Source organism: Scyliorhinus canicula, chromosome 4 (genome assembly GCF_902713615.1).
Source record: "Scyliorhinus canicula chromosome 4, sScyCan1.1, whole genome shotgun sequence".
In the NCBI taxonomy this organism is placed as follows: domain Eukaryota; kingdom Metazoa; phylum Chordata; class Chondrichthyes; order Carcharhiniformes; family Scyliorhinidae; genus Scyliorhinus; species Scyliorhinus canicula.
Window position 1 is genome coordinate 92010539 of NC_052149.1, and position 22783 is coordinate 92033321.

General features: G+C 42.6%; 1 protein-coding gene across 4 annotated transcripts in view; it reads left to right on the forward strand.

Moving 5' to 3' along the window:
* kif14 (kinesin family member 14) overlaps positions 1 to 22783 on the forward strand; it is a 160753-nt gene that overhangs the window by 104031 nt on the left and 33939 nt on the right. For 3 of the 4 annotated variants that reach the window (XM_038794811.1, XM_038794813.1, XM_038794812.1), the window contains exons 22-27: positions 118 to 212; positions 5628 to 5722; positions 7322 to 7546; positions 7859 to 8043; positions 10381 to 10539; positions 19464 to 19583. In XM_038794811.1, coding sequence (XP_038650739.1) covers positions 118 to 212; positions 5628 to 5722; positions 7322 to 7546; positions 7859 to 8043; positions 10381 to 10539; positions 19464 to 19583 — 879 coding nt within the window. The remainder of the gene's footprint in view (positions 1 to 117; positions 213 to 5627; positions 5723 to 7321; positions 7547 to 7858; positions 8044 to 10380; positions 10540 to 19463; positions 19584 to 22783) is intronic. The other variant, XM_038794815.1, reaches the window with a different exon arrangement.

Sequence of the window (22783 nt, forward strand, 5' to 3'; positions counted from 1 at the left end):
CCTTTGTTGGAGAAGTGGTCAAAAATCCTGAAATTTGATGGGAGCAAATATTCTGGTCTGTTCTACTACTTTTTCAACATTCTTACTTATTTGGATTATAACATATCTTCTCAACAGGGCAATACACATTCTAGAGATGAAGACCTTTTTTATGACCCTAATGATGACTGGGAAACTGATTTAACACTCTCTGCCTCTTTCTCTAGAAGACGGTGAGTAGCTTTTGAAATGTGTTTCTGTGCGATCAAAGTTGATTTGAAAACAGTGCGTTCTGAATTTGAGGGATATAACATGATCAGAAAGGACAGAAGATTACCCTTTTTGTAGGTTGGGCTTCCAATTTTTTAAGAGGAAAGAGTATTAACTTTAATTGGAAAAGGAGCAGCAGAGCGGTGCAGTGGTTAGCACTGCTGCCTCACGGCGCTGAGATCCCAGATTCGATCCCGGCTCTGGGTCACTGTCCGTGTGTGGTTTGCACATTCTCCCCGTGCTTGCATGGGTTTCGCCCTGACAACACAAAGATGTGCAGGGTAGGTGGATTGACCACGCTAAATTGCCCCTAAAAAAAATGAATTCGGTACTCCAACTTTATTAAAACAAAAACTTTAATTGGAAAAAACAGTTTGCAACATGTGGAAGTTACACTCGTGGTATAATTTCTTTTGAAAATGTTTTTATTAAAATTTTCATTTTATGCAATACAAAATAAAGAAATCTATGCAGACGTGATACAATTTGCAAAATCCCAGCATTGGACATAGTCCCCTTTTAGTTATTTTGAAATATCTTTTATCGAAGTTTTTACATATTGTTCACTATACAAGCAGCAAGAGTGACTGTACCGATTACACTGTACATATTCATTCCCTTTATGTCAGTCCCCTGCCACCTCCCTCATTGTTTCAGGGCCCTTTTCTGGGCCCTTCACTGTACAGCGGGTAGTCATTCGTTATTTACAAGTGGGCAGTGCCATCCCTCCCCATTCCCTGTTACGGCTTTCCCTCGGGGGTTCCCTTTCCCGTTCTCTTGTTCTAGGCTCTCTGGTCTTTTGTCAGTTGTTTTCTGGCCTCCCCGTCCTTTTCTCGGTAGCCCCCTCCCCCATTTTCTGTCCACTCCCAGTATCCTCTGACCCTCGAATGGTGCACGTGATCTTCAGTGGTTTTGTGAAGGGCAGGTTGTGTCTCACTAACTTGATAGAGTTTTTCGAAGAGGTCACAAAGATGATTGATGCAGGTAGGGCAGAGGATGCTGTCTATATGGACTTCAGTAAGGCCTTTGACAAGGTCCCTCATGGTAGACTGGTACAAAAGGTGAAGTCACACGGGATCAGGGGTGAGCTGGCAAGGTGGATACAGAACTGGCTAGGTCATAGAAGGCAGAGAGTAGCGATGGAAGGGTGCTTTTCTGATTGGGGGGCTGTGACTAGTGGTGTTCCGCAGGGATCAGTGCTGGGACCTTTGCTGTTTGTAGTATATATAAATGATTTGGAGGAAAATGTAACTGGTCTGATTAGTAAGTTTGCAGACGACACAAAGGTTGATGGAATTGCGGATAGTGATGAGCACTGTCAGAGGATACAGCAGGATTTAGATCATTTGGAGACTTGGGCGGAGAGATGGCAGATGGAGTTTAACCTGGACAAATGTGAGGTAATGTATTTTGGAAGGTCTAATGCAGGTAGGGAATATACAGTGAATGGTAGAACCCTCCAGAATATTGACAGTCGGAGAGATCTAGGTGTACAGGTTCACAGGTCACTGAAAGGGGCAACACAGGTGGAGAAGGTAGTCAAGAAGGCATATGGTATGCTTGCCTTCATTGGCCGGGGTATTGAGTATAAGAATTGGCAAGTCATGTTGCAGCTGTATAGAACCTTAGTTAGGCCACACTTGGAGTATAGTGTTCAATTCTGGTCGCCACACTACCAGAAGGATGTGGAGGCTTTAGAGAGGGTGCAGAAGAGATTTATCAGGATGTTGCCTGGTCTGGAGGGCATTAGCTATGAGGGACGGTTGAATAAACTTGTTGAATAAACTTTGTTCTCACTGGAACGACTGAGGTTGAGGGGCGACCTGATAGAGGTCTACAAAATTATGAGGGGCATAGACAGAGTGGATAGTCAGAGGCTTTGTCCCAGGGTAGAGGGGTCAATTGTTAGGGGGCATAGGTTTACGGTGCGAGGGGCAAGGTTTAGAGGAGATGTATGAGGCAAGTGTTTTTACACCGAGGGTAGTGGGTGCCTGGAACTCGCTGCTGGAGGAGGTGGTGGAAGCAGGGATGATCGTGACATTTAAGGGGCATCTTGACAAATACATGAATAGGATAGGAATAGAGGGATACGGACTCAGGAAGTGTAGAAGATTTTAGTTTAGACGGGCAGCATGGTTGGCACGGGCTTGGAGGGCCGAAGTTCCTGTACTTTTCTTTGTTCTCCAGGTGGAGAAATCACGATAGGTCTGCCAGCCAGTCTGCAGCTGTGGGTGGTGCTGCTCATCGCCATCCAAGTAGGATTCTCCGGCAGGTGATTAGAGAAGCAAAGACAAGGCCGTCGGCCCTCTTTCCCCATGAATAGTTCTGGCTGGTCCAATACTGCCATTCTTGGACCAGCTCCACCCTAACTCCCACAACTTTGGAAATCGCCTTGAAGAAGGCTGTCCAGAACTCTACAAGTCTGGGGCATGACAAGAACATGTGGACATGGTTGGCTGAGTTCCTGGCACTGTTGACATTTGTCCTCCACTTCCAGGAAGAACCTGCTCATTCTGGTTCTTGTCAGGTGTGCTCTGTGCACCATTTTCAGCTGTATACGGCTTAGCCATGCGCACGAAGAGGTGGAGTTGGGCCTAAACAGTGCTTTGCTCCAGAGTCCCAACCTTATTTCTGTCCTTAGCTCTTCCTCCCATTTTTCCTCGAGTTCTAGTTCTAGGTTCTTCAGGTCGCGCAGTGGTAGTATTGCGAGTGCGGGAGGGCCAGCCCTCCCCATGTTCCTTCTCATTTGTAGTACTGTATTTGACACACACAGACACATTCACGTACTGTTCTGCATGTTCCTGATCTGTCTCTATTACACGTACGCACCTGGCCTGTGCCAACCACACCACCCCTCACATTTTAGAGAATTTTTCTTCTCCATTTTGGATCCAAAAACTTCCAAACCTAAATACAGTCACTTGTTTCTGTCTGACAGAGTTGTGTAATGCCATTCTTAATTGTGCACTACACTTTTTGTATGGACTTGTGTAAACTGTGTCCAGCAGTAAATTCTGATGACATTACTGAGATTGTGAAAGCTATATGTTCTAATGCTATGTGGCACAATCCATTTGCTGTTGTTCCAAGTTACACCGATTTCCCATAGATTTTTATTTTTCTAAAACATTAATAAATATGGCTTTTAATAAATATATATTTTATATATTATACAATATATATTTTGTATATTATAGCTCCTGATTTATCATGTTGTCTTGTGCACACAACACTAAGCTAACAAAACCTAAAATGCTTTTACTAATTGTTAAGAAATAGATGATGCTTGGTAAATTGTTGTTCCAAGTTTTAAAAAGCCCAGTTCACAGGGTATTTGCCAACTTAAACAGAAGCTAGAGTCCTTCAGAACAGTGACTTTTGTCAGTCAATAGCTGTGTTACTGAAAAACTTGTAACGTATTTCTGTGAAATGAGGTAACAAACTGGAAAAAGATAGCTTTTTGCCCCACATGTCATTTGTTGTATTGTTAAAGCACTGGAATAACCTCTGCTGTAATTCTGTCTTGAACACTTAGTGCTTTGTTTGCATTCTAGACGGAATGCTGTTGAGGAGGATAGGTAGAGGTCTTGGTAACATTTCACCAGTTTAGTGAAGTTGAATAATAGTTTAAAACTGCCTTAAAATATTTATACCCTGCAATGGAAATTTTTTTATTTAAACTTATTCAGTTTGGAAAGAAGTGTGCATTTGAGAATGTGCATTGAGCCCCTTTTTTAAAAAAGTGTTCATTTGTACTGTTTTAGGCTTCCATGCATAAAAGTTTATAACAAATGCAGTAGTCTCTTCTCTGATGGTTATTTATTTGATATTTATTGAGGCATTCTCACTTGCTACATATTTCTAAGCAAAAGCAATCACCATTGTTAGATTTAAACGATTATTGAATTGTTTTAAGATAGTGAAGCTCTATATTAAAAGCCTACATTCCCAGAAAGACATTTAATTATCTCTCGATTTGAGCACCATGCTTTAATTAACTTCCTGCCCTCTTCACAAATAACACTACAGAATGATCTTTATAATGAACATTCACATTTTAACAGCATTGTTTAAATTTCTCTAAATTGGTACTGTTTGGCTTATGTCTTCTAACAGTCTATTTAAATGCTGTCAACCGAGATTTAGGAATCCGTTGATCCTACTTTGGGATAGGAGAGCCTTGGGTTGCTTGGCAGTGCATGAGTCAACATTGTTCAGTTGATGGGGCTCCGGTTTCTGGATTGGCAGATTATGTTTTTGAGTTCCACACCCAAGGTTGAGATGGCATGATCTATGCCAGGGGTGGGCAAACTTTTCCGTGCAGCGGCCACATTCAGAAATTCACAATTTTAAAGGGCCGCATAGTATATTAAGTAAAATAATTACTTCACCCGGTTATGATTCTGGGCGCCTCATATAGGACATAGAACAGTACAGCACAGAACAGGCCCTTTCGGCCCTCGACGTTGTGCCGAGCAATGATCACCCTACTCAAGTCAACGTATCCACCCTATACCAGTAAGTAACCCAACAGCCCCCCCCCATTAACCTTAAAAAAAAATAATAAAAAATTAAAAAAAAAAAAAAATTTTAACATTTTTTTTTGCGGCCCGTGGGCCGTAGTTTGCCCACCCCTGATCTATGCTAATACTCCTTTGAGAGATATTGTTGGGGCTACCAGCAATCAGATGAGACTAAATCCATTCTAACTGTTGAGGGGGTGGGTGCGGAATTAAAATCCCTTTGGTGATTTTTAAAATAGAATCCGCAATTCTCCAAATGTCAATATTCTTTCCTGAGTCAGGACCATCTGAACAAAAAAAATCTTCTAATTATTAATGGAGTGTCACTAATTGAATTGTTTGCCACATTTGAATTTATTTTGTGATTTTTGCCAATGTCATGAAATACTATATATGTTGTGTTTAAAAATTATTGCTTTCCTTATGCTTTCCGTTCCAACATTGCTCATAAAGAAAAAATAGAAACTTGCAGTAATGTAGTGCTTTTGATGGCCATTGGAAGTTTTGAAGTGCTTTACAACCAATGAAGTAATTTTGAAGTGCAGTCACTATTGTAGTGCGGTAATCTTGAATCGTACATTTTGTTTGAGTAAGTGTTCAGGTCAGATTAAAGATAACACTTAAATACTCAATGAAACAGGTAGAAAGCTACCATGGATCCATTGTCCCATCAGGAATATATTCCAACATTTATCGTCGAGGGCCGAAGGGCCTGTTCTGTGCTGTACTGTTTGTATTGTGACTTGGAATGTGTGAATGCATCGGGCAGGACTTTGATATTGCTCAATGTATAAATGCAGCAATTTGTGATCTGCTTGAAACAACTGAAATTACATACTACTTTTCCATGCTTAGAAGCAGAAGCTTTTTCAAAAGCAAAAGAATATCTGGGTGTTTAGCAGGAATCCAAGCTCTTAGTGTTCAGAATCTACAGTCTGCACATCCTACAGGTATTTCCATACCATACTACTGTATGTATACTGTGGATTCCATTAATTCGTTCTATTTTATTTTCATGTGCTGCTGCAATGAATATTTTATTTTTGGCAATTATTTCTGTCAGCCTTCACTCTATCGTGACCCTATTTCTTGTTCTGAAGGTATTAATTCTGCTGAGATATTGTTCCATAGGCACAGACTGTACTCCAGTAAGCCTTCGTTTTTCTTGCAGGAGTCTTGATGGCGTTGACAGATATTTTATCTGGAGAGCACCATAATTCAAGCCCAATCCTGCCTGCGTACTTGCGTGCTCTGTGACAGACATGGGTAGTTATCAGGAACAGAATCCCTATCTGCTCCTAATAGAAAGTGAATGATATGGACCTCTGTCTTTATTTCACTTTGAAACTCCCAGATTCCTAATTATTTTTCCTCCTTCCTAACTCCTGCATTCTTAAGCTAATTTTTAGTGTCCCAGCTGAGTTTGGCTCAATGGAATGGAACCTGGGACATGGTCTGCAAAGTTTAGCAACCTACTGCCTTAAAATAGAAATTGCTAGGTAAAAACGTTATGGCCAAATTTCTGCTTCCACCATCTCCTGAGAGAGCTTGTTCAATAGATTACCCACTTTCTCACTGAAATAATATTTCTGTGGGATAGTTTAAATTTAAAACTCTTACCCCCCCTTCAAGTGGAAGCCTTGTCGTCTGGTTCTGTTATTTTGGACAAGGTGGATCAGCTCGCCATGGTCTGCATTTCTTTGATCGTTTAGAATTTTAAAACCTTAAAACCAGCTGAAATGTTGGTTGGTGTTTTTAAAATCTATCATTTCACAGGGACAGAATGTTTTGGAAAGTACTAAATGGTTGACTTTCAATTTCTGCAGCTACTAAATACATACCCTTTTGATTTGAATACTTCCAATATATATTCTAATTTCTGATGCACGTAGTAAGTGTGAATGAGTAGTTTGCCAACATTTAAATGTTTTATTTCAGTGCAGTTGATATTGTTTTTTCATTATCTCTATCAGAGTCGGCACAAACTTTGTTATTGAATTGCGCAGTGAGAATGTTGTAATTTTTACATGTAGTAAGTATGCTTTGGAAAGAAAATTAAATTGTCGCCATGACAACTCTGGACACCACAGTTCAGGACAGTTGCTCGCCTTGTTGAGCTTGAAGCAACACAATAGCTTCTCTGTGACAAGATAAAGAATGCACGTAACCTCTGAATAAGGTCTGTAAATTTCAAGTTGTGTAGCATGTGGTTGGTTAAATTTTACCTGCTCCACCGTGCTTCTTTACAGCCGTGAATACTGCCATTGCAACATTGATGAGTCTCCAATAGAAAAGGCATTGTTTCATTTAATGGTTTCATCATAAGTTTTCCGAGAAAGACTGTTCGATGTTGTCTTTTAATGCTGCATATGAAATAAAATCAGAAAAATTAAGAGCTGAGGCAACATGCATTTATGTGCACATTGGTATTTGTTGTAGCAATTTGTTTTTTGAATTAAGTAATTTATTTTGCATTCATTGGTTAAGTTGGAAGGTTGAATAGTTATCCAAGCTTTTTCGCTAATTAAATTATTTACATTTTGAAACAGATCTACTGAACGTTTCTCAAAGTATATGTTTAACAAGGTCAGAGCCAGCATTGCCTGTCGTTTGTAAGGAAATTATAGGTGCAGCTGTTGATTTTCTGGGAAGAAATCATTTATCACAGGAGAACATTCCTGATAGACTTATCACTGACCTCCTAACTTTTCATAAGGGGATGATGGAAATCTCCAAATCCTATGAACAGTTAAATGAAGAAAGTCAAGAAAATTGTAAGTCTGCAATTCTGTCTTTTTTTAAATTGCATCTAGTTGCAAGCAGGACGATGGAACTTATTAGAACTAAAAGGAGAATGCAAATAACTGCATGTTTTTTAATGATGTATGAGACATTTATTCTGAGATTTGGACAACAAAGCTGAGCTGCTTAGGTCTCCTTGGTATGGTGGGGAAAGCAAACTTTTTAAATGACAAAAGGAAAGAGCCTCGTGAGCCATTGCTCATTACCTTATGTGGTTCGATTTACTTGTGCACGATTTCACATTGTGATCTTACTTTAATGACTCACTTTTTTCTTCTACATAGTTTTCACCAATAATCAAGCCATGCAGACTTACTGTGTCAGAGCCACGTCAATCTTTGAAAGGGTGACAATTCTCATGAAGCTGTGGATGGACACTGTCCCGCAAGACACTTGCTTTGGGATAATTGAAGATGAATTGCTTGGTGAAGTTAGAACATTGGGTAGAAGCTTACAACTACTATTGCAGGCATGTTCATGTTCATTGTCTGCGCGCAAGACACAATAGCAAAATTCAAAAGCAGTTGTGACTCTATTTGTATTTTCCCCTTCGTATAGCAGCAGATCCGTAACGGCTCTCCAAGAAATTAAGTGTAATGTAGTTTTGAATAGCACATAAAAATTTTAATTTGCATGTTGAAAATGCCTTCCACTTATACATTAGAACAGAGAAGCTAACAAACTGGATTAAGGATACAAGAGGAAATCTAAAATAAGTTCAGTGAGCTACAAAATCAATTTTTATAATTCTCTGAAATACAAAATGGATGGGCTAAATTATACAAGGTGCCGGTTTCTCTGCCTGCCACCTGACTCCCAGCTAAAAAGACAGGGGAGAACCTGCCGAGAGGAACACTGGCTACGCCGCAGCCCTTAATGGCTCAATTTAAGGAGGGACTCCCACCTCAGCATGTTGCCGGCCAATCAGTTTCTCTCCTCCTCCCTATATCAGTTCCTCTAATTGTCTTGTAAACTTGGATCAAATTGCCCCTTTCACCTTCTAACTTCCAGGGCACACAAAATATTTAGTATTGCTCCAGAGTCTGTAAATATGAGCTTGTCTATATTTTTTCAAATTTCATTTACGAGATACTGAGACGCCTGGATAGCGTGGACGTGGCGAGGATTTTTCCACTAGTAGGAAAAGCTAGAACATGAGGGCACAGCCTCAGCCTGAAGAGACAATCCTTTGAAACTGAGATGAGGAGGAATTTCTTCAGCCAGAGGGTGTTGAATCTGTGGAACTCATTGCCGCAGAAGGCAGTGGAGGCCAAATCACGGAGTGTCTTTAAGACAGAGATAGATTGGTTCTTGATTAATAAGGGGGTTATGGAGAGAAGGCAGGAGACTGGGGATGAGAAACACATCAGCCATGATTGAATGGTGGAGCAGGCTCGATGAGCTGAATGCCCTAATTCTGCACCTATGCCTTATGGGATGTGGCTGTCGCTGGCTAAGCCAGCATTTATTGCCCATCCTTAGTTACTCTTGAGAAGCTGGTGGTGAGTTGCCTTCTTTAGCTGCTGCAGTCCATGTGGTGCAGATACACCCACAGTGTTATGAGGGAGGGAGTTCCAGGATTTTGACTCGGCAACAGTAAAGGAGCGGTAAAATGTTTCGAAGTCTGGGTGGTGAGTGACTTGAAGGGAAACCTCCAGGTGGTGGGGTTCCCAGGTATCTTCTGCTCTTGACCTTTAGGTGGTAGTGGAAGGTGCTGCCTAAGGCACCATGGCGATTTACTATAGTGCATCTTATAGATGGTATGCATGGCTGCCGCTGTTCGGTGGTGGAGGGATTGAATGTGTGTGTAAGGGGTAGCAATCAAGTGGGCTGCTTTGTCCTGGATGGTGTGGAGTTTCTTGAGTGTTGTTGGAACTGCATTCATCCTGGCAAGTGGAGAGTATTCCATTACACTTGTGACTTGTAGATGGTGGACAGGCTTCAGGGGAATCAGTTACTCACCATCCGATTCCTAGCCTTTGATCTTCTCTGGTAGCCACAGTATTACTATGGCTAGTCCAGTTCAGTTTCTGATCAATGGTAATCCCCAGGATGTTGATTGTGGTAGATTGATCGATGGTAATGCCATTGAATATCAATGGGCGATGGTTAGATCCTCTCTTGTAGAATATGGTTAGAAAATACACATTTTATACTCTGGGGAAAGATTGGATGTTCTGGGCACAGAGATTTGTGGATTCAGCCTCGCAATACATTGAAAGGGCACTTGAGTGAATAACACAATAAGAAAAGCCAGTAGAATTAAGTAATATGTGTACAATATAAAAATCACGGATTTAAATGGAGGAAGGTGGAGGAGAGAAGGGTCGTTATAAAAATGGGGTCAAGCAAGATTTTATATTTTAAATTCTGTCAGGCTAAGTTCTAACTGTTAGAAATTCACTAAATTGCATTTACATTTTTTTTTCTAATTTCTGTTATTGCCTTCTAATATGTTTTTTTTCTTGGAACTCTGCTCTGCAGGCCAAAAACTGAAACTGCTGGAAATCTGCTTGAGAACAATGCTTAAAATGTTATCTTGCATTTTCTCTTTGCACACACTGATTTACCGACCATGTCCGCCCAGCACTTTTGTTTTTAGTTGCACATTTCCAACATATGCAACTGTTTTTCTATTCGCTGAATATAATTTTTTTGTAACTGTTTTAAATAAAATTGAATACTAGCAAAGTTTTATTTTAATACATTTTTGTATGGCTCCAAGATTTCTGAAAACTTGAGGAAGAGCTGTTAGTGCTTTATTCAATACCTTGTTGCAAGCTGATGCCTGTTTGTGTGTTTCCAGGGCTGTGATTCAGATATTTCTTCTATGGTAATGGAAGCTCAGAACAAAATAAGCCAAACAATTAGAAGTCTTGTAAAGCACATAGGTCATTTGGCAGCATTCATGAGCATGGAGCTGCATTTTGACGAAGAGAACATTGATGATTCACCCAGTTACAAGGTACTGTGTTTTTCCAGCTTTGAATAATGAAACATTCCAGGCATTAATAAATCAAATGTGTAATGTGAATTCTGTTCTTGCTTCATCTGAACAAGTTTTATGTTAAAATATGGGCATAAGCACTATATGAGCTGCAGATACATTTTAAATCTGTTATCTTTAAATACAAAGCAGAAATACTAAAACAATCTAGAAAGTTCAGTGGATTGTTTGCCAAGTTCATGATGCTTCACTTGCAGCTCAACGGAGAGTCAAACTTGTGCCAGCCTGAATGCGCCCCCGATGATCAGCCAGAGGTGTGGCTCTTGTGGGATGAAGGCACTGGAATAGAAATTAACTTGGTGTTTAAAATAAGTTACTAAGAGTCCCAAATTCCTGGAATAATCATAGCTGTGTCAAGCCCCCTTTCAAACATTGTATAATCTTCAATTATTTATATGGGGAGACTTATGGTTTGCCATCTTTTTACATAACATAATTAATTTATCTGGCTTGTCTACTTTTCTTTCATTTTCTTTCTCAATGACAAAGTTCCTGATTTATAGTCAAGTGTGATTTGCCCAGCAATGAATTGTTTGGCGCAATCACCTATGAAATCTTCCAGTGATCTATCCTTGGCCCTATCCTCTTCCTCCTCTATTTCGTCGCCTCGCCTGCAGGCACTGGGTCAACTTGTATCCCAACTTTTAATTCTCTGTTGGCTCACCCCACAAACAGCAGTCTTTGCTGTGCAAGACTACTTTTTGAGTCTGTGATGGATGAGTCAAATTTCCTTCACTAAATGTCCAGAAGACCAGAGCCATTCTTTTGACTCCTGTCATAAATTCCATTCCCTTGATACTGACTCCATTTGTTGCCTTGGCACTGAGGGCTACGTTTCAAATCCTCTCTCCTAGCTATTGCTGTCTGTTTGCCTCTGCACCTATCTCATCACCTTTCTGTCACTTCTTGTCTTTTTTAAATGCCCGCTTCGACAGTTCTCATATTCTCTTAAGCTTTAGCTTGTTCAAAACCTGCTCGCCCCATCCTGCTGATAAAATTGACGCCTGGAATGTTTGAATTTAAAATCCTTTCCTCATATTCAAATCCATCCATGACTTCATTGTGCACTGTCTTTGCAGTCTCGCTGATACTTTACATTCCCCTCCAGCATTCTTCATAGGAATAGGAGATAGCTATTCACCACTTTGTCTGTTCCGGCATTCAGTTCGATCGCGGCAGATCTATATCTCAATTCCATTTTCCTGCTGTAGTTCCATATCTGTTAATGTTCTGTCCTAGCAAAAGTATTATCAATTTGAGGCTTGAAAATGTCAGTTTTGGGGGAGTGAGTTCGAGATTTCCACTACCCTGAAAATGCTTTCTGATTTCTCTGCTAAATGCATTTCTGAATTTTAAGAGTATATACACTTGTTTGGAATTGCCTACTTGAGGAAATAATGTGATGGAATCCATTGTCTCACAGGGAATGTCTCAAAAAATACAAGCTATTTAAAAAGGGAAACTGGGAAAGGAAACTGACCCTCCCACTTTCTAATTGACTAGAAGCTGAGATTTGAAACCTTGGAGAGTGAATCTGGTTGGAACCATATAAAAGGACAGTGAGCCATCGGGGCCGGGATTCTCCCCTACCTGGCGGGGCAGGGGGTCCCGGCGTATTGGAGTGGCGTGAACCACTCCGGCGTCGGGCCTCCACTTCCGCAGCTTTAGGGGCCAAGCCCTCACATTGCGAGGCTAGGCCCGCGCCGGAGTGGTTCCCGCTCCCCCGGTTGGCGTGGAAGGCCTTTGGTGCCACACCAGCCGGGGCCGAAAGGACTTCGCCGGGCACATGCGCAGGGGAGGGGGTCTCTTCCGCGTCCGCCATGGTGAAGACCGTGGCGTAGGTGGAAGAAAAAGAGTGCCCCCACGGCACAGGCCCACCTGCCGATTGGTGGGCCCAGATCGCGGGCCAGGCCACCGTGGGGGCACCCCCCGGGGTCAGATCGCCCCGCGCCGCCAATCCCGCCGGTACGAGAGGTGGTTTAATCCACGCCAGCGGGAGCAGCTTGTCAGCGGCGGGACTTCGGCCCATCGCGGGCCGGAGAATCGCTGTGGGGGTCCGGCGCGGCGCGATTCCTGCTCCCGCCGAATCTCGGGTGGCGGAGAATTCGGGACACGGCGGGGGCGTGATTGACACCGGACGCGGGCGATTCTCCGACCTGGCGGGGGGTCGGAGAATCCCGCCCCAGATCTCAAATGAAGATGATGATCATAGTAGTCTGTACAGGCAGACGAAAGAGGACAGAGGCAACACCCAGAAGCTGAGAATAAGCAAATATGCAGTTGCTGCAACTATTTATTTTGCTTCCAACAGCCAGCGGGAGATAGAGGAGCAAATAGGTAGACAGATTTTGGAAAGGAGTAAAAGCAACAGGGTTATTGTGACGGGAGACTTTAACTTCCCTAATATTGACTGCGACTCACTTAGTGCTAGGGGCTTGGATGGGGCAGAGTTTGTACAGAGCATCCAGGAAGACTTCTTAAAACAATATGTAGATAGTCCAACTAAGGATGGGACTGTACTGGACTTGGTATTGGGAAATGAGCCTGGCCAGGTGATAGAAGTTTCAGTAAGGGAGCATTTCGGGAACAGTGACCACAATTCAGTAAGTTTTAAAGTGCTGGTGGACAAGGATAAGTGGGTCCTAGGGTGAATATACAAAGAACAAAGAAAATTACAGCACAGGAACAGGCCCTTCGGCCTCCCAGCCTGTGCCAATCCAGATCCTTTATCTAAACCTGTCGCCTATTTTCCAAGGATCTACTTCCCTCGGTACCCTGCCCGTTCATATATTTGTCTAGATGCATCATAAATGATGCTATCGTGCCTGCCTCTACCACCTCCGCTGGCAAAGCGTTCCAGGCACCCACCACCCTCTGCGTAAAAAACTTTCCATGCACATCTCCCTTAAACTTTTCCCCCTTTCACCTTGAAATCGTGACCCCTTGTAATTGACACCACCACTCCTGGAAAAAGCTTGTTGCTATCCACCCTGTCCATACCCCTCATAATTTTGTAAACCTCAATCAGGTTCCCCCCTCAACCTCCGTCTTTCCAACGAAAACAATCCTAATCTACTCAACCTTTCTTCATAGCTAGCACTCTCCAAACCAGGCAACATCCTGGTGAACCTCCTCTGCACCCTCTCTAAAGCATCCACATCCTTCTGGTAATGTGGCAAACAGAACTGCACGCAGCATTCCAAATGTGGCCTAACCAAAGTCCTATACAACTGTAACATGACCTACTGACTCTTGTACTCAAGGCAAGCACGCTGTATGCCTTCTTGACCACTCTATCGACCTGCGTTGCCACCTTTCCGGGTACAATGGACCTGAACTCCCAGATCTCTCTGTACGTCAATTTTCCCCAGGACTCTTCCATTGACCGTATAGTCACTCGTTGAATTAGATCTTCCAAAATGCATCACCTCGCATTTGCCTGGATTGAACTCCATCTGCCATTTCTCTGCCCAACTCTCCAATCTATCTATATTTTGCTGTATTCTTTGACAGTCCTCCTCGCTATCTACAACTCCACCAATCTTAGTATCATCTGCAAACTTGCTAATCAGACCACCTATACCTTCGTCCAGATCATTTATGTATATCACAAAGAACAGTGGTCCGAGCACGGATCCCCGTGGAACACCACTAGTCATCTTTCTCCATTTTGAGCCACTCCCTTCCACCACTACTCTCTGTCTCCTGTTGCCCAGCCAGTTCTTTATCCATCTAGCTAGTACACCCTGAACCCCATACAACTTCACTTTTTCCGTCAATCTGCCATGGGAAACTTTATCAAACGCCTTACTGAAGTCCATGTATATGGCATCTACAGCCCTTCCCTCATCAATTAACTTTGTCACTTCCTCAAAGAATTCTATTAGGTTTGTAAGACATGACCTTCCCTGCAGAAAACCATGCTGCCTATCACTTATGTCTATTTTCTTCCAAATGTGAATAGATCCTGTCCCTCAGTATCTTCTCCAACAGTTTGCCTACCACTGACGTCAAGCTCACAGGTCTATAATTCTCTGGATTATCCCTGCTATCCTTCTTAAACAAAGGGACAACATTAGCAATTCTCCAGTCCTCCGGGACCTCACCTGTGCTCAAGAATGCTGCAAAGATATCTGTTAAGGCCCCAGCTATTTCGTCCCTCGCTTCCCTCAGTAACCTGGGATAGATCCCATCCGGTCCTAGGGACTTGTCCACCTTAATGCCTTTTAGAATACCCAAAACGTCCCCCTTCCTTATGCCGACTTGACCTAGAGTATTTAAACATCCATCCCTAGCCTCAACATCCGTGATGTCCCTCTCCTTGGTGAATACAAAGTACTCATTAAGAATCTCACCCATTTCCTCTGACTCCACGCATAAATTTCCTCTTTTGTCTTTGAGTGGGCCAATCCTTTCTCTAGTTACCTTCTTGCTCCTTATATACGAAGAAAAGGCTTTGGGGTTTTCCTTAACCCTGTTAGCCAAAGATATTTCATGACCCTTTTTAGCCCTCTTTATTGCGCGTTTGAGATTTGTCCTACTTTCCCGATATTCCTCCAAAGCTTCATCAGTTTTAAGTCGCCTAGATATTATCATAGATTATCATAGAATTTACAGTGCAGAAGGAGGCCATTCGGCCCATCGAGTCTGCACCGGCTCTTGGAAAGAGCACCCTACCCAAGGTCAACACCTCCACCCTATCCCCATAACCCAGTAACCCTACCCAACACCAAGGGCAATTTTGGACACTAAGGGCAATTTATCATGGCCAATCCACCTAACCTGCACATCTTTGTGACTGTGGGAGGAAACCGGAGCACCCGGAGGAAACCCACGCACACACGGGGAGGATGTGCAGACTCCGCACAGACAGTAACCCAAGCCGGAATATGTATGCTTCCTTTTTCATCTTAGCTAGTCTCACAATTCCACCCGTCATCCATGGTTCCCTAATCTTGCCATTTCTATCCCTCATTTTCACAGGGACATGTCTGTCCTGCACTCTAATCAACTTTTCCTTAAAAGACTCCCACATTTCAAATGTGGATTTACCCTTAAACTGCTGCTCCCAATCCACATTCCCTAGCTCCTGCCGAATTTTGTTATACTTGGCCTTTCCCCAATTTAGCACTCTTCCTTTAGGACCACTCTCGTCTTTGTCCATGAGTATTCTAAAACATACGGAATTGTGATCGCTATTCCCAAAGTAATCACCGACTGAAACTTCAACCACCTGGCCGGGATTATTCCCCAATACCAGGTCCAGTATGGCCCCTTCCCGAGTTGGCCTATTTATATACTGCTCTAAAAAACTCTCCTGGATGCTCCTTACAAATTCTGCTCCATCTACGCCTCCAACACTACATGAGTCCCATTCAATGTTGGGGAAGTTAAAATCTCCCATTACGACCACCCTATTGCTCCTACATTTTTCTATAATCTGTCTACATATTTGTACCTCTACTTCACGCTCGCTTTTGGGAGGCCTGTAGTAAAGTCCCAACAATGTTACTGCACCCTTCCTAGTTCTTAGCTCTACCCATATTGCCTCAGTGCTTGAATCCTCCCTCGTGCCCTCCTTAATCACAGCTGTGATATCATCTCTGACCAGTAATGCAACTCCTCCACCACTTTTACCTCCCTCTCTATCTCTCCTGAAGCATCTATACCCTGTGATATTTAGTTGCCAGTCTTGCCCTTCCCTCAACTAAGTCTCAGTAATACCAATAACATCATATTCCCAGGTACTAATCCAAGCCCTAAATTCATCTGCCTTACCTGCTACACTTCTCGCATTAAAAAAAATGCACCTCAGACCACCTGTCCGTTTGCGTTCATCATCTCTTCCCTGTGTACTCTTCCCCTTCGTCTCATTGAGTTTATTATCTAGTAACTTACTGGCTTTAGTTGCTGCCTCTTTACTGACCTCTAACTTCCTAATCTGGTACCCATCCCCCTAAATTGGGAGAATGCTGATTATAACATTGTTAGGCAGGAAATGAAGAATCTAGATTGGGGGTGGATGTTTGAGGGTAAATCAACATCTGACATGTGGGGGGCTTTCAAATGTCAGTTGAAAGGAATTCAGGACCAGCGTGTTTCTTTGAGGAAGAAGGACAAATGTAGCAAATTTCGGGAACCTTGGATAACGAGAGATATTGTAGGCTTCGTCAAAAAGAAAAAGGAGGCATTTGTCAGGGCTGGAAGGCTGGGACCAGACGAAGATTGTGTGGAATATAAGGAAAGGAGGAAGGAACTTAAACAAGGAGTCAGGAGGGATAGAAGAGGTCACAAAAAGTCATTGGCAAATAGGGTTAAGGAAAATCCCAAGGCTTTTTACACGTACATAAAAAGCAAGAAGGTAGCCAGGGAAAGGATTGGCCCACTGGAGGATAAGCAAGGGAACCTATGTGTGGAGCCAAAGGAAATGTGCGAGGTACTAAATGAATACTTTGCACCAGTATTCACCAAAGAGAAGGAATTGGTGGATGTTGAGTATGGAGAAGGGTGCGTAGATAGCCTGGGTCACATTGCGATCCAAAAAGACAAGGTGTTGGGCATCTTGAAAAATATTAAAAGGGCCTGATGGGCTCTACCCCAGAAGGGGGCAAGAGAACAAATTGCCACGGCCTTGACAGAAATCTTTGGATCCTCACTGTCTTCAGGTGATGTCCCGGAGGACTTGAAAATAGCCAATGTTCCTTTGATTAAGAAGGGTAGCAAGGATAACCAGGGGACTACAGGCCGGTGAGCCTTACGTCAGTGGTAGAGAAATTACTGGAGAGAATTCTTCGAGATGGGATCTACTCCCATTTCGAAGCAAGTGGACGTATTAGCGAGGGGCAGCACAGTTTTGTGAAAGGGAGGTCATGTCTCACTAACTTGATAGAGTTTTTCGAGGAGGTCACAAAAATTATTGATGCCGGTAGGGCAGTGGATGTTGTCTATGTGGACTTCAGTAAAGCCTTTGACAAGATTCCCTCGTTGCAGACTGGTACAAAAGGTGAAGTCACACGGGATCAGAGGTGAGTTGGCAAGATGGATGCAGAACTGGCTAAATCATAGAAGGCAGAGGGTAGCAATGGAAGGGTGCTTTTCTAATTGGAGGGCTGTGACTAGTGGTGTTCCGCAGGGATCAGTGCTGGGACCTTTGCTGTTCGTAGTATATATAAATGATTTGGAGGAAAATGTAACTGGTCTGATTAGAGTTGTGGACGACAAAGGTTGGTGGATTTGTGGATAGTGATGAGGACTGTGAGAGGATACAGGAGGATTTAGAGAATTGGCCGGCAAAATGGCAGATGGAATTTAATCCGAACAAATGTGAGGTAATGCATTTTGGAAGGTCTAATACAGGTAGGGAATATACAGTGAATGGTTGAACCCTCAAGAGTATTGACAGTCAGAGAGATCTAGGTGTACAGGTCCACAGGTCACTGATAGTGGCAACACAGGTGGAGAAGTTGTCAAGAAGGCATACGGCATGCTTGCCTTCATTGGCCGGGGCATTGGGTATAAGAATTTGCAAGTCATGTTGCAGCTGTATAGAATCTTAGTTAGGCCACACTTGGAGTATAGTGTTCAATTCTGGTCGCCACACTACCAGAAGGATTTGGAGAGGGTGCATAAGAGATTTATCAGGATGTTGCCTGGTATGGAGGGCATTAGCTATGAGGAGCGGTTGAACAAACTCTGTTTGTTCTCACTGGAATGACGGAAGTTGAGGGACGACCTGATAGAGGTCTACAAAATTATGAGGGGCATAGACAGAGTGGATAGTCAGAGGCTTTTTCCCAGGGTAGAGGGGTCAATTGTTGGGGGGCATAGGTTTAAGGTGCGAGGGGCAAGGTTTGGAGGAGATGTACGAGGCAAGTTTTTTACGCAGACGGTAGTGGGTGCCTGGAACTCGCTGCCGGAGGAGGTGGTGGAAGCAGGGACGATAGTGATGTTTAAAGGGCGTCTTGACAAATACATGAATAGGATGGGAATAAAGGGATACGGAACCCGGAAGTGTGGAAGATTTTAGTTTAAAAGGGCAGCATGGTCGGTGAGGCTTGGAGGGCCGAAGGGCCTGTTCCTGTGCTGGACTTTTCTTTGCTCTTTGTTTGAGGATAGCATTGGTGGATCTACACCATCCAGATAGTTGTAAGCATAGTTAAGGTTGTGCAGACATGTACCATTTTCTGGTCAATACTCTCTGTGGAACTCTGGGTGGCTGTGTGTTGCTGTAGGCTGGGAATCTGGCTAAATACCAAAAGAAGAAGAGCTGAAATTCTTTGAGGAAGATGGAGTTTTGAAGGATTTTTTGACTAAGATTGATGGCATATAAGCAGAGTGGATTGCCAAGCCAATTTGTAAGATCTGTCTTAATTGTTTCTGCCATTCAATGTGTAATTCATAGTTTATAATTGACCACAATATAAGTGTAGGTGGTTCCCCAAAGTAGTGTTTGCTTTGTTTGACTCTTTGAATTATTTTGTTGAAACCATAGAATCTTGTGATTTCTCTCTTTCATTCCTTCATTCCTTTGTCCCCTTTTTCTGAACCCCCCCCCCCCAGATGGGGGAACTGGGTCCTCTAATTGAAAAAGCAATGACTGGGGGAGATGATCACAATACAAAGAAATGTGATTGTTGACAGTGGAAAATGGTATTGTCCATTACTTACAAGAAATCTTAAATGCAAGGGGCAACTTTACATTTTATTAGCTTGTAATGTAGAATCTGACAGCACTGAGCTTTCTGGTCCAAAGTAAAACGTAATTTCTATAAAATAAAGTTAATTATTGGAAACAAGCAGCTATCTAAATAATTGACTTCCAAAGAAATTCTCTCTTTTTAATTTGATACTAAGCTTAGATTATGTTCTAAATGTCTTCACAGAGGAGTGTTATGGCCTGTCTTGTTGAGGGAGCAGAATCTGGATTGGATGGCCTCCTAGATGCTGGTCTAAAATTAATAAAAGAACATCAGAAGTTGCTGCAAAGACCATCCAAGACCGAGGTAATCTGACTGTTTAAAACTCACCGTGTGGTATCTTCAGTGTGAAAAATATAATTGGTTGGATTTAGTAACAGATGTATTATTTCAACAGTTGCTTTTCTTCACATGGTTAATATTGATAACTAAAATTAATTTTGAGTTCTGCCACTTTTCTTTAATTTCTACATGACAGCCAGGCTTCAGTGCAATAAAATCTACACTAAATCCACCCACAATATTTCTGAATGTCTTTGTTTATACTGGATGCTATCTAAGTTTGTAGTGATCTAAGTTTGAAATATGATTGAAGTGCAAATGTTGAAATGTTGCCTTGAATGAACAAACTTAAGTGAGATTTCAAACCACCGTCTGCCACTCATGACAAATCTTACACAAAATGCTAGTGAAAAAGAAGTGAATGGACATTGGCACATATGTAATGTCTTATTAAATGGAGCTTTATTGGTGCTTAACACAACACATTATTGCACCAAACATGCCACAAAATTGTTGCTACTGCCAGTTCCCCTTTCCCCGTGGTCCTGATGGTAATGGTATATATAAAGTGACTTTCTAAACTCATTTTGGGGAAAATAAAAATAATTGTTCAGAAGTTTATCCTCGACTGGGCCAAGAACAATCTGTTCCATCTCGGTCATAATTTATGTGACTAGTCCCACTTTGTTTCAAATAATTTCTATGTGCATGCGATAATATTTGAAATTGTTGATTTGTAACTACTCAATAACTAATTTTACCTGGCTTGTAATTGTCACCATCTTTCTCTCGCCTATAACTGCTGGGCTTTAGGTAAAATATTTACAAGTTGAAAGCATTTGTTTATGCCTCTTAAAGATAGATATTTTTCAAAAGTTGTTTGTCACCTTAAATGTGCAGTATCATGAGGGTAATTAAAGATCGCAAGTGGTGAGTAACATCACTGAGTGCCATAAGGTAATCCACATATGTACCACCATTGCCAGCAGGCCTTCAGGCACTGATCTATTTCTCCGGTAAATACATAATGGTAATTTGAGAGCTTTGAAGAAATGTGAACAAAGAACAATACATCACAGGAACAGGCCCTTCGGCCCTCCAAGCCTGTACCGATCATGATGCCACCCTTGGCCAAAACCCTCAGCACTTCTTAGTGTCTTTTGAACGCCATTAATGTATCTGCTTCTACAACCTCCCCTGGCAGAGCATTCCAGGCACTCATCACCCTCTGTGTAAAAAAAAAAAAAAAACCCTCCCTCGCACATCTCCTCCAAACCTTGCCCCATTGACCTTAAACCTATGCCTCCTGGTGACTAACCTCTCCACTCTGGGAAAGAGTCTATCTAAGCCCCATATAATTTTGTAGACCTCTATCAGGTCACCCCTCAACCTCTGTTGTTGTAATGAAAACAGTCCGAGTCTATTCAGCCACTCTGCACAGCTAACATCCTCCTGAGCAGACAACATTGTAGTAAACCTCCTCTGCACCCTCTCCAAAGCCTCCACATCCTTCTGGTAGTGTGGCGACTAGAATGTGCGCTATATTCCACGAGCGGCCGTACCAAGGTTCTATACAACTGTGGCATGACTTGCCAGTTTTTATACTCGATACCCCGTCCAATTAAGGCAAACATTCTGTATGATTTATTGACTACCTTGTCCACTTGTGTTGCCACCTTCAAAGATCTGTGGACATGCACGCTCAGATCTCTCTGACTTTCTATATTCCTAAGAGCTTTGCCATTTATGGTATTTCCCCTCTATGCTAGACCTACCAAAATGCATTACCACACATTACCTCACATTTGCCATTTCTCTGCCCAAGTCTCCAACTTATCTATGTCCTGCTGTTTCCTCTGACAATCCTCAACACTATCTGCCATTCCACCAAACTTGGTGTCATCCGCGAACTTGCTAATCAGACCAGTTACATTTTCCTCCAAATCGTTTATGTATACTACAAACAACAGAGGCCCCAGCACAGATCCCTATGGAACACCGCTAGTCACAACCTTCCATTCAGAAAAACACCCTTCTACTGCTACATTTTGCGTTCTGTAACCAAGCCAGTTCTGTATTCATCAATCATCTTTGTCACCTCCTCAAAAAACTCGATCAAGTTAGTGAAGCACGGCCACCCCTTCACAAAACCATGCTATCTATTGCAAATGAGTCCATTTGTTTCCAAATGGGTATAAATCCTGTTCCTGTGAATTCTCTCCAATAATTAAAGTGTAAGATGATTTACATTAAAACTTGTTTATTTTGGAGCTGTAACGTTACCTTGTGGCATTGATTCTAGCAATAAATGATTTCACTCTACTTTAAAAACAAAATCATTTTTTGGGGATGTGGACTTCGCTGGCTATTGCCCATCCCAAATTGCCCTTCAGATGGTGGTAATGAGCTGCTTTCTTGAACCGCTGCAGTCCATGTGGTGAAGGCACACCCACTGTGTTATTAGGGAGAGAGTTCCAGAATATTGACCCAGCGACAGTGAAGGAATGACGATATATTTCCAAGTCATGATGGTGAATGATTGAGGAGAACTTCCAGGTGTGCCCATGTATCTACTGCCCTTATCCCTCCTTACCCTCTAGATGGTAGTGGTCAGGGTTTGGAAGGTGCTGCCCACCAAGCCTTGATGAGTTCCTGCAGTGCATCTTGTAGATAGTGCACACTGCATCAATAGTGGAGGGAGTGAATGTTTGTGGAAGGGGTGTCAATCAAACGGGCTGCTTTGTCCTGGATGGCATCAGGCTTCTTGTGTTGTTCAAGCTGCACTCATTCAGACAAGTCAGGAGTATTCCATCTTGTGCCTTGTAGATGGTGGACAGGCTTTGCGGAGTCAGGAGGTGAATCACTCACCACAGGATTCTTAGCCTCTGACTCGCACTTATAGCTAGTGGTATTTATATAGCTAGTCCAGTTCATTTTATGGTCAATGGTAGCCCCCAGGACAGTGGGGGATTCGGTGATGGTAATACCATTTAATGTCAAGGGGAAAGCGTTAGATTCTCTCTGTTGGAGATGGTCATTGATGAAGCAGCCCAGAACACTACCTTGAGGAACTCCTGCACTGCTGTCCCAGACTGAGATGACTGACCTCCAACAGTCACAACCATCTTCCTTTGTGCCTGGTATGGCTTCAACCAGTGAAGAGTTTCTCATTGATACTTATTGAATCCACAATCAATCAAATGCTGCCTTGATGTCTAGGATAT